Raw genomic sequence first — 17,901 nt, 5'->3', positions numbered from 1 at the left:
GGCACATCACAGCAAGACTGAAGTTTGCCCGTGAACATTTGAAAGGTAAAGATGAGTTTTGGAAGTCTGTGCTTTGGTCTGATGAGACTAAACTGGAACTGTTTGGGCACATGGATGTGGCGTATGTTTGGCGAAGAAAGGTAGAGACCTTCAACCCAAAGAACACAGTTCCCACAGTTAAACATGGTGGTGGGAGCATCATGCTGTGGGGCTGTTTTGCAGCCTTGGGCACAGGGAGCCTTGTTCGGGTGCATGGCATCATGAAAAAAGAAAATTATGTTGAAATTTTGAGGAATAATATGAAGAAATCTGCTCGTAGTCTATCCATAGGTCGTCACTGGGTCTTCCAACAAGACAATGACCTGAAGCACACATCGAAATTGGTCCAACAGTTCATGAAGGATACCAAAACCAAGGTCCTGGAGTGGCCCGCACAGAGCCCAGACCTCAATCCTATTGAGAATCTGTGGCGGGTGCTCAAGGTGAATGTCCATGCTCGGAAACCACGCAATTTGGACCAGCTGGAACAATTTGCAATGGAAGAATGGGCCAAAATCCCTGAGGAGATCTGTGCCAACCTAGTAAAGAACTACTTTAAGAGGTTGTTGTCAGTTGTGGCTCAGAAAGGGTACACTATTGACTATTAATGGCCAGGGGGATAATCATTTTGGACGTCTCATTTTTGCCCTTTCTTGTTTCAATTCAGTGTATCAATAAAATATTCTAATCAAACTTAGTGGACATTTTGTCTTTGTTATTTTGGAAACAAATGCAATACAGACACTTGTTGTTAATGGTCATTTCCAGAGAGAAATAAAGAGTTTTGTCTAATTTCACAAGGGGGGGCTAATAATTTTGGCATCAACTGTAGCAGCCTCACCTCATTAGATGTCCTTAATTCTGACACATTGGACCTAAACGTACGTATTGAAACTCTAATAAAACAGCTTTAGTTAACAAACGTGATGACCTGAACATTTCAGCGTCTTTGCACTTCTTCATCTTCTTCATCTTAGCAACTCCAGACTCTGCGACTAAATTCCCCTCAAATGTTTCCTTCTTTTTTTTTTAAATGTAGCTGTAGCTTCTGAAACTCAACTGTCCTTGTGGACAGAGTTACGGAGAATGTGGAGGCGTGACATGACCACATCCCAGTCCAGGTAGACGCCCTCCAGGTGTCGGGAACTGTCCGGGCTGGAAACGAAGCTCTTTCGCCCATGCAGCAGACGCCAGTTATCAAAGGTCATGATGTCACCTGAAACGCAGCAACGTCCAAAAATCAGACATAAAGTTACACTTGTCTTAGCGTCTCATTTTGAAATGAATGAATCTAGATTGTTAGGTTTAGGTTTATAGGTTTGCAGTTCTTCTAATGACTAAATGAACGAGTCATCAGACGCCATTGTTCAATTGTATCTTTCTTTTTAAACACTAAGTGGTTTCAAAGAGACTCAGACCCAACAAGTGTCAACCAGGTCATGTTAAAATACATGGATGACTGCCGTCCTTTATGCAACAAGAACATGTGTTAACATCACAACAAAAAAATGCACCTGAGAATGTCCTTAGAAACTCAGACAGAGAGAGAGAGAGAGAGAGACAACCCGGGTATTTTACACCTGTTGGCGATGTGGAGGAATTCCCCTGCACAGGTCTCAGCAGTCGTGTTTTTTTGACAGTCAAGGCAAAGGATCACAACTTCCAGTCGTCGTCAATAAATTGTGCCGCGACGCTCAGGTAGCTCTCAGAAAACGTGTGATTGATCGATGGTTCCGTCGCTCCGCTTCTTAAAATGAAACCTTCCGCCCAACAATCCCTCCCCTCCCTCCGTCTGCAGCTACTATCTCTGTCTCTTCTGTCTGTCTGACTGACTGACTGCAGACCACTGACTGTTTCACGCGGATTATTCATGGCTTTCATGTCAGAGGTCAGCGCACGCCAGAAGTAAACAACTTGCTGCGTTAAATGATTTTAACGCAACGATTAACGCCTTAACTTTGACAGCCCTAAATACAACATAAGGTAAAAATGTTAGGATTCATTTGGATACAAATCTGACCATATATTTTAATTATTTTGTAAAAGAAAGAACACCATCGTCCACTGTTGCACGGACACGCTCAGTGTGTGTGTGTGTGTGTTTCATATTTAAAAAGCAGAAGCTGACTTTCTGTCTGACGTGCACGGAGGCTTCCTGTGCTTGTTTTTTAGAGGTCACTGAAGTCATAAAGTTAGTTCCTCATGCAAAAATAGAGTTCTTTGAATTGAATTAAAATGAAATAAACAACATTTAGACGAGTGGAAACACAACTAGTGTTCCTGTCGTGTCCAAATATTACTGAATCAAGAAAAATGTTCAGAAAATGTTCTCAGTGTTTTACAGACCGAGAAAAAACCAGCAGCTGCTGCCGTTTGTTATTTTATTTTCTAAATAACCTGCGTCTCCATAAAACAATGCAGTCGGTTTGATTCGAAGCCTCTTGGACTTTGAGGTCTTTAACAGTTATCATCAATTTGGAGCTTTTGGACGACAAGTACAAACAGCTTAGTGTGAAGGAGACTGAACCTGGAGGACGTGTCACGAGGAGAAATGACCACTGCTGTCAAAACACTGTCTCTCTGCTAATGGATCCATCCTGCTACAACTTCATGACCCCAACATCTCACACGCTGCGACTTCATCTCTGTCACCTGACGCTGCAGGTCGTCCGCTGACTGATTGCTTCCGCCTGAGAACTTCAATTTGGAGCCGGCGCCGACTCTGTGATGTCAGAGTGACCTTGACGAGGACAAAGGAGTGACAGTGCATCGCTGTAGCACTTCAGTGCATCATCACCACCTACGTCTGCTGAAACTCAAATCCCCCTCAGGCAGGTTTGTTTTTCAGTGCCCACTGACCTGACTCCAGTCTGCAGGAGACCACATTCTCGGGTCGGTCCATGAGGTCTGTGAAGGCCTTGATTGCTCTGTAGAAGGGCTGGACCTGATGTAGCGGGAGGTCCAGCACTGAATCTCTGGTGGCGTTGTTGAAGTTAATCCTGTGAACTCGGCCGTCACGATCCACGCTGCTCGTACAAGAAGAGGAGGAAGTACATTTTTAAAATGATGTCTTGTTTTGTTCGACCAATTGTGTAAAAACATAAAATATATATCTTTTTTTTAAGACCAATTATTTTATTGCTCATAAAATGGGACCAATACCCTCTGGCTATTCGCCAGGCACCAATTCTGGAGTCAGTGTTAAAGAGACACTTTTTGCCATCTGATTGTTTGTTTGTTTGTTTGTTTGTTTGTGTTGTGTTCTGATTTGTCTTTTTTCTACTTGCACAGCGACCTTGGGTTTTGTGAAAAGCGCTCTATAAATCAAAGTTATTATTATTATACAGTCACATAAGTGATGGAAGGAAGATGGGAAACTGCAAAACAGAACAGTTTTTAGGTGCTTTTCTCTTCTCTATCATCATCATCATCATCATCATCATCCTCTCCCAGGAGACCAAACAGCATAATTTTTTTAACTTTCATCCTTTATCAACTACACAACAAAACACTGATTTGTCTAATTAGTTCCCGTTTATTCTATTCAGCAGATGTCGTGTGATTTTGATGCTCATGTTAAAACGTGTGGTCAAATCTGGGAGCATTAGAGTCAAACGTGGTGATTATAACGCAGCCATTTCACTTCCACATGAAAATATCTGGACATAATGACTCCAAACAGCAGATGGCAGTGTTCCATTTTAAATGGCACTAAGACGCTCACTAGTGAGATCTTCATTTCTGTTCTTTTTGCACCGGCTGAATCTCATCCTCATACGGAGATGGTAAAAGTCAACGTATGTATGAGAAATGAAAAGAAGCACGTGTGTGTGTGTGTGTGTGTGTGTGATCTGAAGCTTACTTCTTCACTTACTCAATAATGCAGTGTTTAGAAAGCAGGTGGAAGTCGCAGTAGTCGCGTCCTACGTCCTGGAAGTTGACGAGGAGCGATGTGAGTATCTGAAAGGCCTCGGGGTCTTCTCTCTGCAGCTGCTGCGTTATGTGGAAACCGTCCACCAACTGACTCTCCCCTCCTTCCACAGCAGGGCAGAGGCATTGTATGAACTGCACCTACAGTAGCACCCCCCCACACACACACACACACACACACACACACAAATGCTCATTTTAAGGACATAAAAACAGCTCAAACAAAAAAGTGCATGCACTCTCAAGTGCCACCTGCTTAGTGCATTTAAATCCTTTTAATAGACCGTACAAGTAAAGTTTTACTCACTCCTGGTGGGAAGTTTAGCGCAGGGTAGTCCGTGTGGACACTAAGCTTTTTTGAAGTGTAGGCTAAATTGTTTGCCATGTATTTGTCCTGGACCTGCCATGTATGCCTGAGGACAAAGATAATATTCATTAATAAACCCCACGTTAATTATTTAACTTTGGCTTTAGAAGATCAGCAGAAACAATTAGGCTGTGCGGAGAAAAGGGATGAGATGAACTCTGCAGGAATCCCTGAGGGGGGAGCAGAGCAGCTTCACAGGAATGCTTAGACTGGAGCCTCTGAAGTTGATCCTTCATTGAGATGCGGAAGCAGTAAAGCACTAATGAGCTAAAGTTATCTTCCATGTTGTGTTTGCATGCCCGACTCGTAAAACAGTCTAGTTTCTCCTATGGCAGACCTTTAGTTTTCAGTGTGCAGTCCTTACTTCCAGCAGTATGAGCTCATCTGCTGGCAGTGGAAAGCCTTTATGCTCCAAACCTCTGTTCTGACTGAGTGCACCAGGTAATTCCTCTAGCTGAGGGAAAAAAAAAAAAAAGCTGGAATGCTTTTATGTTGTTTTTCCTTGTCTCTATCCTCAAGTAATCAGCAGTGCAATAAGTCAAAAGAAAGAACTCTGATGTGATGAAAGGGCCAACAGATTCTCTCGAAGCTTCCTAACCCATAGAGGCTAAATTAATCAAAGCTGCTGATAACTGAACCCTCGGCACATTTTCCTAAACACTTCGAGTTATAAAGTGAAAACCCTGAAATCAAAAAAATCTGTCTGCCTTGTTCAATTCCCTGGAAAATGATGTAAATAATGAGCTTTGTTTTTAAACCTGACTAACAACAGCCTGGGCTCTGCTCCAGTCAGAATAGGATCGCTGGAAAATTCGACTTAGCGTGGAGTCCGATTATTAAACAGTGGCTTGGCCGAGGGAGACTGGAGCAAAATGGATGAATGTCACGCTGTCTTACCCATAGAACGTTAGCCTGAGAAAGCCAATCCTCTCACAGAGTCTGGCCACTTGGCCTTGCTCTGCTGGAGCCCCCTTCAGGCAGACGACGCCAAAGCGGCGCATGGCCAAGAGCCAGGCCAGTGCTGCGTTATCATCCTGGAGGACTTGTTGGAAGTCAGCGGTGGGAATACACAGCGTGGAATCCCAATAATAACGCTCTGAAATGAGAAACAGGAGGACATTTCACATGAGTTTAGGTTTTGGCCGAGTATAAAACATGCAAACACAACGGTTCTGAAAGATGAAGAAAGACCTTTGTTTTGACATGTAAGCTGCTTTGTTTGACAAACAAACATTTGCGATACAACAAAACACACCCTGGCGTACAAGGACTTCATACAATACAAATACAAAGCAGCTCTAAACACCACTCGCTCCACCTACTAGTCTGGATTACGTCAAGAACCCTCTTCCCCATTTAAACTTGAGGACAAAACCACCTTCTACTACTATTTGATGACTGCTATTTTCAAATAATAAAAGGAGTTACAAGAGGTGTTAGCTGGTTATTTAGTTTGTTTTTACTGGCTGATGTAAAGTGCCTTTTAAACAACTATATAAAGAGAATATATTATTATTATTATTATTATTATCATCATTATTATTATTGTTATTACTAAAAGCCGCACTGCATTACTCCATGTTACATATGTGAACACTTTGAAGGATATTACCACACATACTTCTGGTTTAATGCCTGCAATGGTGATATGTGATACCGGATGTTTTTTAGCTTTCCCCTGTCCACTCTAAATCTGTACCTGTTTAAGCTGTTGTTGCAGTAACTTATCCTGGTCTAAATGTCATGCCGAGTTACACCATGCTCTAACCCAAACACGGGTATATTCTGCTGAAAAAGATGTTAAAATTTCACATAGAAACTATTTACTGTTGTCAGGGACTTCTGAGTGGATAAAGTGTTGTGGGATAGAAAGGTTTCTGTCAGAAGAATCCAAAGAGAGTTCAGAATCAGAGTATAGACCTATGTATCACATATTTCAAATATAGAAAGCACTTGGAAAATGCAAACCTCTGCCAAGGTCACTCAGTTGGCTTCAGAGTCAATGCACTGCACTCCCCTATATTGCAAAGTTGCTTATTTAAAAAGAAATACTGATGCTGAATCCACATCTGCCGAAATCGAACTATTTATTCCTCCACCATCGTACGTCCCCAGATATTTACATCAAATCCATCCTCTTCTATTTCATTTGAGCTGCCCACAGTCAGGCACACGGAGGTGACTGGAAATATAAACTCCATGATTTCACATTTCACTGACAGCAGCTTTAATTTAACATATTACAGAAGTGGTGACAGGATGACTGGGCTAGGCTAGCGCTGCTACAAAAAAAGGGAAACAATCAATGTACAAGTCCACGATTGGCCAACCTGCTTATTAGAGCCCATTTCATCTATAAACATTGCAAATTGCTACTGCATGTAATAGTCGGCACACTTCAAGATAAATTGCTCACAGAGTAAAATCAGCATGTCTCCATCAGACAGACAGAGTTGGAGAAAAAGAAATCTTCCCACTGCTCTCCACCCAGCTGGCTCCACTCAGTTTTCCATGCAGTTTCTCTCCACTGACTTCCACAGAAACAGCTGCTAAGTACATTTGTGTGTGTGTGTACATGTGTGCGTGCACCAGTGTCTGGGGGGATTGTGTACCTGTCTGATGTTTATGACTCCTCTACGTCTCTTTTCAGTGCCCACCAACTTGACAACAACTTTCCATGTGGCTGCATCACAAACAAATGACAAGGCTCACGCTTGCTGGCTGAGGAAGCACCAGCTAAAAGCCAGGCTTAATTTATCATCACCTTAAGTGTAAAGAATTGTGACTCCTTCAATCTGAAGGCCGTAAAGGATTGGCAGAAGAAACAAGATGTGGAGTTTCAATGCCGTCCATTTTTCAGCGAGGCACTGAGCTCCACACACGCACACGTCAGAAACACAGTGATCATCATGAGTCACAAACCTCCCTCCAGGCTGTTGCCACAAACAATGAGTTTCTGGCTGCACAGTTCAAAAGGGTCAAGAACCCCCTGCTTGTTAAAACCTGACGAGAGGGCGGAGGCAAACGAAGACAAAGAAAGACTGAGAAACTGGGGCGAAGGTCAAGCCAAAATGTTACAATTACTCCCGTGAAACTGGACTCAGACGTCGTATACAGGGCAACACAGTTTACGGTGTCAGCCGTGACAACAGAGGCTACAGAGCGTTGGCTGGAGCGTGTGCGTCTACATCAGCTGTGCAGCCCTGGCTGCAGTTCAGCTCCGTCCTCGTTGGGAAAACACATCACGTTTTGTTGCCGTCGAGTGAGTTGACACCGTGGTGGTCAGGGCTGAACAAAAACGTGAACATTGCATGAACATCTGCCTCCTCATCATGTAACCATCTCCACACACTTGCTGCCTTTTAACTGGGAAGACTGATCAAAAGTGTTAGATGTGAAGGATAATGATGACATTGTCTTGTTTTGTTTTATCTCGTCAGCTCACGCTGGCTGCAGATTAAAAACAATTAAAGGCCTTGTCATTGGAAATGTGGCAGATACAAATCTGGTTCCATTTAGAACAGATGAAGAACATCCTTCATGGTTTTATGTAGATTTAAAAGCGATGCATTCAAGGACAGTTTTGAGGCCCATTTGTGACTGCTTTACTTCACCTCTGAAGTTTATCCACTGCTAATTCATGACCACGGTTACTTTAAAGAAGGCTGGCATCATTTTCACCGTGTGAGTCTGTGCATTGGCTCCATCATTACAACTTTCACAGATCAATGGATCTATTGAATCTACTGATTAGAGCTGAGTCGCCAGGTAAATGATCTGAATACTTCATCACCGCAGGGCTTTGTGAGGATTTAGATTTATACTTGTGACACAGGAAACTGACTAATTATGGAGAAGTGAATAATGACTTAAACTATCTGTGCCACAGTAAAAATATTAAAGCAGGAAAAATTGAAGAAAATGATTGAATAAGAAATGAAAAGTGAATAATTTTAGATGATTGGCTACGTAGGCTTCCGTGTCCTCAGTAAACCTGGCCATGTAGGTCCAATACTCAACACATTCATCAGGAGCAATATCAGAATAAGCATGTGTTTTATGTATTTACATAGAAAAAAAGGTAAGGGAGTGACAAACTGAGACGGCTCTGAGTTTCTGGCGAGATCTGATTTGTATTAAAACCACTGTGGTTTTCACAGGAAGGACTGCGTTGGCATGTGCATGAAGGGACAACTCTGACAGTCTGACAAGATAGTATATGTGCATAATTCCCTCCCCCGTTTCCCCCTCGTTTGTGGTCTGTTACAGTGGCTTTTCCAGATGAGGAAACCTGAAGCCATGGCTCCTGTGGCTGTCAGGCATCTCTTGGCAGTTTGGCTCTTCCCTCACTCACTGTGCTCTGTTTAAACTCGGAGGGCTGCGACGCTCTGCCCTGCAGCTGGGAGCCCCTTCAAAGCTCGGCTTCAATCACCGTATTTATCCACAGAACTTTTGTTTGGACTTGGTTTTATCACTGAGCTTGGATCGGCTCACTTCATTGGTCTGCTGATGTAATGCACAGAGGACAGACGACACAGAGCCAGACAGACAAGAGGATAAAAAAAACTACTTTTTGAATAAAAGTTTTTTAAATCAGATCAAAGCTGTTGTTTATACACGGAGCACACTTAAGAGATTTTCACAAAATGGAATAAAATAACATTTCTCTATTTCAGCAGCTGTTTAATCCCAAAATAAAACACTCTAGTGCTCAAGTATATTTGGAGCACAAGTTCTTCACCTTGGTGTTTCTATTTTTTGCTATTTTATAGTTCTACTCCAAACAATTCAGAAGGAAATATTGGACTGTTACTCCATTTATTTCACTGTGTCAGTGACTAGTTCTTGGCAAACTAAAGTTCCCATATTGTATATATTTGTCACTGAGAAGCTATAGAAAAAGAACATATTTAAGTACTACTTAAGAATCACTCACTGCTGAATAAAGAATTGTTTGGCTGACTTCATTATTCACACCATGTAATAAAACATTAAAAGTAGTTTTTATGTCAATAAACATAAAAATTATAGACAAATTAGTGCCAACTGCCAGCATGTTGTCTGAAGAGTTTTATTTTGAGATATTATGGTTATTGAGGGAACTGTGGCACTGCATGCTCCACCTTTAAACAACAGTATTGTTGTGGCAGTAATTGCAAGACTTCATGAAAGTTTTAGACTGAGCGAAACTGAGTGAGTCCAAATACTGATCGTCTTCATCAGTACAGATTTATTTTTATTTTTTTTAGAGTGTGTGTTTGTTTCAGTGGAGCTTCAGGAAACTCACTCCACCGAGTACTAATTCCACAAAAGCACCTTTATTTATGAGACCAGCTTGGATGGCAGGGCAGCCCACCTCTGCTCTGAGTTTGGTGTAGACAGAGTGTGCAGTGTTTTCTCACTAAAGAACTACAGGCCCTTCACACACTAATCCAAACTCTCTCCATCAGCAAGTTTAGGTTTTCCAAAATTCTACTGAGCCCTGCAGTCATTTGTCAAATTATGTCTATTTTGCCAATTTATACTCATATTGCCTTGAGTATTGTTTGACAAGCCAAGCAGGTCTGGCTTGCCAAAGCCATCAAAACTCCAATCACTATAATCGACCAATCTTTCCATGCAGTCTGATGTGAAAAAAAAAAAAAAGTTGACAAGGTAAAAGGGATAAGGAGTTACAGGAATGACATTTTCTGGAAAGAGACCTGGTATGTGAAAAGGTTTTGTATGACCACCATTACCGCTGACAAACGCTCAGCAGTCCATTATCGCACCCTGCACAGTGATAAATGTTCATTTGGCAAATGAACATGCACAAGTACTCGTGTATAGTGTGGATTCTTCAAATACCTTTCAGACTGACAACACAGCACGGCATCGAGGTGTAAGAAAATGTGTTTGAAAGGTCGGTCCTGCATGGCGTGTGAAGTGATGGTCAGGTTTGGAGGGAAGTGCTAGTTTTTCCGCTGATGATGGGCCTCCACAGCTATGTTTCCAAAAGCCATCGCTTCAACTGACGAGTGATGACATACAAGGCTAAATTCAGACCAGATGGCAGAGAGGAAACACCAGCCAAACAGGGCACTGACAAATCTTCTGCTACTTGGCGTAATTATGGAATCAGTCAGCAGACTTAATGGAAAAAGTCCAAACTTGAGTCAGTCTGTTTGAGAGACTAATTCATCAGGAAGTTTACACTAACATCCCAATTTATATGGAATACTAACTGACATATACGGTAGGTATTCAAAACAGCAAATGTCCATAAAGAAACACTTATACAGGGCAGACGTACAAACTTTTTAGCATGTGTACCGACACTGAGCAGATAAGTGAAAATATTATCTATGTATATAATATAGTGTTAAAGACTACTGACATAAAAGGTGAAACCTTCTCTGTAAAACAACAACATATGCAAGTTATAATTTATAATAATAATGATAATGTATACAATACATAAAAATGTATCTCAACTGTGTCATGATTTTTAAAAAGATAACACCATTTCTCTTTTCTTTTTTTTTGTTATGCTCCAAAACATACTGTAGAGTATATAACCACCAAAAGATAATGTATGTTATGTTATACTTCTATATATCACTGTGTTTCTGTTCAGGACAGAGTTAGGCAAAGATCTTCATTGACATTGGCTGATCAAATGTGGAAATTATCAAAAGCTAAAAGCTGCTAAACAAAACAAAACTTTTCCATCTGAACTTTTAAATAATTAAAAGCTTGTGAAGTAATGTTTAAAACTGGGTCTAATGTTTCCTTTTCCTTGGGCAGCCGTGTTATGGATTAAAAACTAATCTATGGTGTTTTGGGTCAGAAAAACAGAAATGTTCTATTTGTCAAATTTGCTCTGAGATAATTTGTCTGCACAGCATCAAAATGTATTACAGAAGACCACAAGGAGTGTCGTCGCAGTCTGCTACAGTGAACACTAGTATGGAAGATTGTCCACCTCATATTTGTGGCGTGTATGGCCTTTGTCAGAGTTTTGACAATTTCATGGAAATGTTCATACAGCCAAAATTGATTAAAGGTCCCGTGTGAAACATTTAGGAGAGTTTAGTGGCAGAAATGTATTATGGTACCCATAAGTGTGTTTGCATGGGTGCATCATCACAATAAAAATACACTAAATGGGCAAACCAGCCAGCCAGTTTCCTGCTGCATGAGAGAAAGGGAGGAGTCAGCTCTTACAGTACACCAAGAGAAAACTCATTACACCTTTGATCTTTACTGACTGCTGTCAATTATACTTGTTAGAAAGACCCTTTTTCTGTGTATGTACTACTTATATAGCCATTTGTGAGTTTAGATTTAGAAAGGCCTGTAAGTGACATTAATAGAGGGCATTTATGGCTCTGCCCCAAAATAATGGAACAATGAATAGATAGTATCTAACACCCGGAAATTGTACTTCATTGATTTCCGTCGAGTATGAACTGTGATGCTTCACTTTAGATCACAACTGACAACAGCAGGTTTCAGTTTCCTTCCAAATATGGAAACAAGAAGCTTCACTTACAGCCAATTCAGTCCAAAATTGAATGACTTCACAGGATCCAGCTCCTGAATCAGCACAGAGCATATGTGTCTAGTCAATGGTTAAGTGGTTAAGAGTCAGCCATTATATGGTGTTTATGTGGTATTACTCATTCTGTAAAAAAAAAGAATTCCAGATGAAGGCCTTGTGCTGGGTGAAGTGAATATCGTTTCAGTGAGTGAGTGAGTGAGTGAGTGAGTGAGAGAGTGAGTAAGCTTTGGGCTGTGAAACCTTATGTGTCATTCATCAGCAGCACCTCCCTGTGCTTGACTGCCTCCATATCTGCTGTTATTCTCCTTATTTAAATCATTGCTATATGTAGAAGCATATATCTTACTTTGAAGTAGACAACTGATGACTAAGTCTACATATGACACTATGTACTTACTGTACATCACATGTGCTATGGGTGTGCAGAGATTGTGACCCCCTCTATTCTCAGGATCTATCCGTAATACATTTAACCACAAAAATCTACAACACAATAAATTCTCAGATCCTGTTTTTTCTAATTCCTGTCTAAACGTCTAATTGTTATTGAAAGAGAGAAAACTGAGGTTCATGTATTTGGGAATGTTTCTCACTTTTCTGAAGAAAAAAAAAAGAGTTTTGCATTTGTTTTAGTAAATCGCTGACAACTTTTTCAGTAAAAAAGAAAAACAAAGGAACAGTCATTAGAGATAAGGATGTGGGTGACACAGGCTTTTGGTGTCACCGAGAACAAAGTGATGGAACAGGTTCAAAGTTCACATGCCAGCAAGAAAATGACACAATGAATTCTTAAGATTATGAACATACTGTATGTGTAAAGGAGGTGTGACGAGCAGGATTGATTTAGTCATGGATGAAGGTGTGTTTGATAAAAACAGAGCATAAGAATATCACACTGAGTCAATAAAGATGCAAACTACAGAATTAAAAATAGACAGCAGAGTCTGCAGCTTTTCTAGTGGCTGTACTAGGACTATATCATACTCCATGTGGCAAAAATCCAAACTAGTAGATGGAAAACATATTCAAAATCTGGCTTGATAACAAACTCAGATTACAACTTCTCACAAAGTCACTGGATGACTGCACCACATTGTTTCCACCCATGAAATGAAAATGTCCAAGACAAATGTCAACCTGTCGTGGCATTAGAGGGAGTTTCGGGGACGATACCAAACCATTTGGAAGATCATATACAATGTGTTCTATTTGTTGTTGCATATGTGACATGCTGGTCACACTGACTCAAAATAGGGATATTAGCCATTAACGATTTAGTCGGAAAAAGTCTGTAAATGCTGCTGAGTTTTGACGCCAGGCAGTTTGAATTCCTGGTTACACATACCTACAGGCTCAGGGATTTGTTCATTCCCAGGGAAGGAAATACTGGTGAGCCTGAGTTTTTCCACTCCACTAAGATAACGTGCAGATCTTTTCTTGACCCTCAGTCTAAAATCGGTTTTCCATATGGAGGTGGCAGAAGCACTCTGAATAAGGCAGTCATATTAAAACAGATGTAGCCATTCAGAAGGAGCAATGGCTTAAACGCTGCATGTCCTAATATACTACATCTCTATTCAATGTTGTTGACATGCAAAGACAATCAGCTGACAAATTCCATCTGCGTCTAACACCTTTGAATAGACGTGAAAATAAACATGTGCCAGTACTGTCTGAACTGTCTCAATACAGTAGTTGTGCATGTAAAACAAAACCAAATGTCCAAGAATAATGACAAACAGGATTACTAAGTGTATTCTAAGATTGACTTCAACATGTTCCTGCTCCTTAAAAAAATATTCCAAAAGTTGTGAAAACCGCAAATTCAATATTCCTCCATAACACATTGAAAAAAGTTTTCTTCGCAAAGTATAACGTAAGAGCCCATGAAAAGAGCTAATATGTTCATGTCGTAGTCCAATAATAGCCAGTGCTGAACTACATTCTGTGGTTTGAGTTACACAACTCCATAGAAACGGCAAAAGCAAAAGAAAAAACATCATTCCAGACATAAAAACAGGAGGTATGGTGCTGGATGAATAATATCCCCAAAGCTCCAATTATGATATTGACCTCACGGTGTCCTGTGTGCACTATACTCTCGCTGCTGAGAGCACTTTAACAGGCAGACGTGGGCCTGTAAATCCTAGGTGCACTGCATGAAAACGGAAACAGAAATTCAAACTGTGGACTATGCTTCAGTGAGTTACTATCATGAAGAAGTCAGGAGAGGTAGAACAATATTCTGCAGCAAAAGCCTCAGGAGATCAAAGCTGTTCATCTGCCATCTGTTGGAGGATTTAGTTTTCTCCTGTTTTTTGGGTGTGTATATGTCAACTTGCATTGTGTGAACATGAATTCTGAGATTACATAGAGACAAAAAACCTTTATCAGTGTGAGCAGCAGCCACTCAGCCCTGTGGGTCCTTCAGGACCAAGTGTGTGTACACAAACTGACTTTAGTCCATCCCCCCCGTTCCACTGAAGTTCCGCTACCTTGTTCCACAGTTGAACTGACTCCTCTGCTGTCTGGCAGATTGTTAAGTGTATTGGGTCATTGTAAATGTATTGTAAAATTACTTCTCTTTCTAGTCTGTAGAGAAAAGTGTAGTCTAGTCTAATCCATAGAGAAACCTATTTCTTTTAAAAACCCTGTAAAGTTACAGAGAAGGGGGGGGGGGCATCATCATTTTCTCCACTCATTTTCATTGAAGAGCCTCAAAAACACATGCGGCTTAATAAACACACCTAATTTAGATCATTTTAATGTTGTGCATTACAACTAAGGCTTACTGCTTCCAGCAAAACCTATTCAAATACACTCCTTTGCAAAAATGATGAATGCACAGTAAACTCCAAACATTTCACACAGGACTGACATTACAACTCCCGACCACATGGGTTCAAATAGAAGCTACAAAAACAGCTTTTTTCAGCTCTGTTGTCCAGACTTACATGTTTAGCCATCAAATACACATCTGAGGATAGGGAGACGGTCACAGGCTGGCTGTGGTCAACCCTGCTACCAAACAGGACCACAGCAGTGCAGCTATGCTCTGCTGTGAGACACGAATGGAAGCTTGTCATCATGGCTTGGCATCTTATATTGTGGCTTGCCATGAGGATGCTGGCAAATCTCATGCTTGTATATTCGAATTAAAGTAGTATTAGCTGCCCTTAGTGTATCGCTGGACCCTCATGTCCTACATGGTGACTGAGCACCAACTTCCACCTTCTCACACCTTTTGTATTGTAGTTCTGACAATGGTGGTGACTGTTGGAGCATGTGAATGCATTATCTTCTCCTATATATATCATTCTGTTTAATCTTGATTCAACAAAGAATAACCCATAATAAATGTGGAGGTTCACCACACTAATCCATAAAATAAAAACCCTTTCTTGTGCATCATACGTTAAATGAAAAACATAAAAGCCTCACTCACCATTGAGAAAAAGCTCTTCTTGCAGTGACTGTCTGGCAGCAGAAGAGAAACATCTTTTCTTCAGCCACTCTGGGTCAAACACACTGGTGTGCTGGTCTGGCCACACTATAGACACCTATGAGACAAGAATCTTAGTCTTCAAAATTGTTTTGATAAGTCATGGAACAGAATTGCAATATAAATCGGGTATTCTCATTTTTTTAGACAATGTAGGATTTCAACATAACAGAAAGAAGATTGGTCTTCATGCTTTGTAAGAAGAAATTTATTTTTAAGAAGCAATAGATAACTTTTGTGTCCCTTGCAGTTCCTGTTTGGTTATTGTCATTAAGACGCGTAGCAGTAGCAAATTGCCAGTAGGACCAGTGTTCAGGTGCTTTTCCTTAGAGCTGATGTTGTGTTATACCATAATAATTAATCCTGCCTGAAACACATAGCAGATGTTGGGTGAACACTTTACCCTGTATTGTTTTGGATATGGAATAATACAGTACACTTTTTGTCATAAATTGAGTTTAAAAAAAAAAAACTTGTGTGTAACAAGTAGACACATCTAATAATGAGACTGAAGAATCAAACAGTGGACTCCTTCACTCATCCCTCATTTTTTCCCATTGTACAAGAGGCTGAAATCAATAAAGGAAACTTACTGCATTGAATTTACAATGTACTACAAAACACAGAAAACCAGTCAATTCTCCTTAACAGTGAGCTAAAAGTGGCATTGCCTAAAATCCAAATCATTGCAGATTAATTTGCTGTGGATTGACCAGTTAGTTAATTTTCCCACTATAATGTGACAAAATTAGATCTGACAACGGTAAGACAGACCAGATGCTCAGTGATCCATCACATCCTCGATGATCCATACAGTGTGTTTAATGCCAAAAAACACAGCTAATGGCAACAGCCTACCTTGTTGTCCTTGGTAACCTCCACAGTGTCAACCCCTGTGTGAATATCAAGATCACACATCAGGAGCTCCCGGGCCTGAGCTGACTGCAGAGTACACAGCGGGCATTGGCAGTTGTCCCTTAGCCAGGTGAATGGGTATGAACTGTGACCTCCATCCTCCCACTCCACCTCCACCAGCCTCTCCTGATCCAGAGCCCGGGCATGTCTCACTAACTGGCGAGATGCAGGATGGGAGGCTGACACCAGAGACTGCTGCCCTCGAAGCTGCACTGATGTCAAACTCGGGGGCAGACGACCTGCAGCCTGCCCCGATCTGCAACAAGCTTTCAGAACCTGGCAGGTCACGGCAGCGGTGCTCCTCTGCAGGGCAGGCCGGGCCAAACGTGCAAATGTGCTCGTCCACATTTCTGGTTTATTAACTCTAGAAAGAAAGAAAGAGAGGGATAATAATAAAAAATAAGTTTAGGAGTGCTCTAACCCAGCTACATTTACTTATGTAAAATACATAAGTAAACAAATAATTGTGCAGGGAGGGTGAGATCTAGCACTTCTCTCAGCATTTTTGTCAATTTTTAATATGTTACATTATGAGGCATACAAAGGAAAATTTGAAGGGAAGAGGGAAAGGTAGGATGGAAGGAAGAAAAGAAAGAGATGGGTACAAGAAGGAGCTGAGGAGGAATGACTGGAGAAGGAAACAAGGAGAGAAGGAGTTGAGGAGACAAGATAAGAACCAAGATTGTAATGCAACATAATGGACACAAACTGTGTTTAAACTCCATAGAAAATGAAAAGTAAGAAGACAATTTAAAATCGAGTTTGAGCTGCCTAAGTGTTTGGATTGCATTTCAAACCACCTCCAAATGTGGTGTGAATTAAAAAACGAACAAACATGTCAAAGCAAGTTTATTTTTACTGTTCAGACATTTAAAAAACAATCTATACCAAGCAAATTCTCTTCCTGGTTATGGATGAATATAAAAGTTATCATCATCTTCATCATCATAGTACATTTTCAAAGAGGTAACATAATTAAACAGCCATTACAATGTCCAGGTAAACAAATGACATAGATATTACCAGCAGCAGCAGCTCCTCTTGTGAAGCACATACAGTTAAATCACCTAACGCTCTGACCAACGGGCTAACTCTGTGTTAGCTGACTAGCTTCATAACAAACCGCCCATGAGGAAGCGTTTGAGCTGTCAGCGTCTGCTCTGACTCGTCTGTCTACATTCATCTATTAACTACAGCTCACAGAGGAAAGTTCAGGGTCAACGTGTGCTACAGCAAGTCACGTTACCTGTAAAGCGTTGGACGGTCCGTCAACACAAACGCTGCGTGGATCTATGTTTGCGTGTGTGAACCGAGGACAGCGAGAAAGTGGGTGAAAGGTCAACCAGGAATGTGAGCTGCGTGGCACAGCCAAAGCTTCTCCTCTCTCCTCAGTGCAAAGGCTAAAATTAGGAAAATAGTTATTACATATGTATTATTAATATTAATTTATTGCAATATATATTGTAATTGTAATACTATTTTTATCACCAAACACATTTACTTAAGAGTCAACACTAAACACCTTAATGAGCCATCAGTGGCAACAAAAGTCATACCTTCAGTCCAAATGATGCAAACACAAACCTGAGGTGAGATTTTAAACTG

General features: G+C 40.9%; 1 protein-coding gene across 2 annotated transcripts; it reads right to left on the bottom strand.

Annotated features, from left to right (window-relative positions):
* Nucleotides 1–737: 737 nt before the first annotated feature.
* Nucleotides 738–17,698, bottom strand: bbox1 (butyrobetaine (gamma), 2-oxoglutarate dioxygenase (gamma-butyrobetaine hydroxylase) 1). 2 transcript variants are annotated; one of them, XM_058629193.1, is made up of 8 exons: nt 17,543–17,698; nt 16,240–16,660; nt 15,325–15,439; nt 5,234–5,432; nt 4,277–4,382; nt 3,914–4,110; nt 2,899–3,065; nt 738–1,255 (listed from the first exon to the last, which is right to left on the bottom strand). In XM_058629193.1, the coding sequence occupies exons 2-8, from the start codon at nt 16,642–16,644 to the stop codon at nt 1,095–1,097; spliced, it is 1,350 nt and encodes a 449-aa protein (XP_058485176.1). In that variant the 5' UTR covers nt 16,645–16,660; nt 17,543–17,698; the 3' UTR covers nt 738–1,094. The 2 variants fall into 2 exon arrangements, with proteins under 2 accessions (XP_058485176.1, XP_058485177.1); XM_058629194.1 differs by lacking the exon at nt 17,543–17,698 and adding an exon at nt 17,320–17,477.
* Between the last annotated feature and the right edge of the window lie 203 nt (nt 17,699–17,901).

This window comes from Solea solea, chromosome 5 (assembly GCF_958295425.1).
Source record: "Solea solea chromosome 5, fSolSol10.1, whole genome shotgun sequence".
Classification (NCBI taxonomy): Eukaryota; Metazoa; Chordata; class Actinopteri; order Pleuronectiformes; family Soleidae; genus Solea; species Solea solea.
The sequence above is the reverse complement of the archived record's forward strand: the minus strand, read 5'-3'. Positions and strand labels throughout refer to the sequence as shown.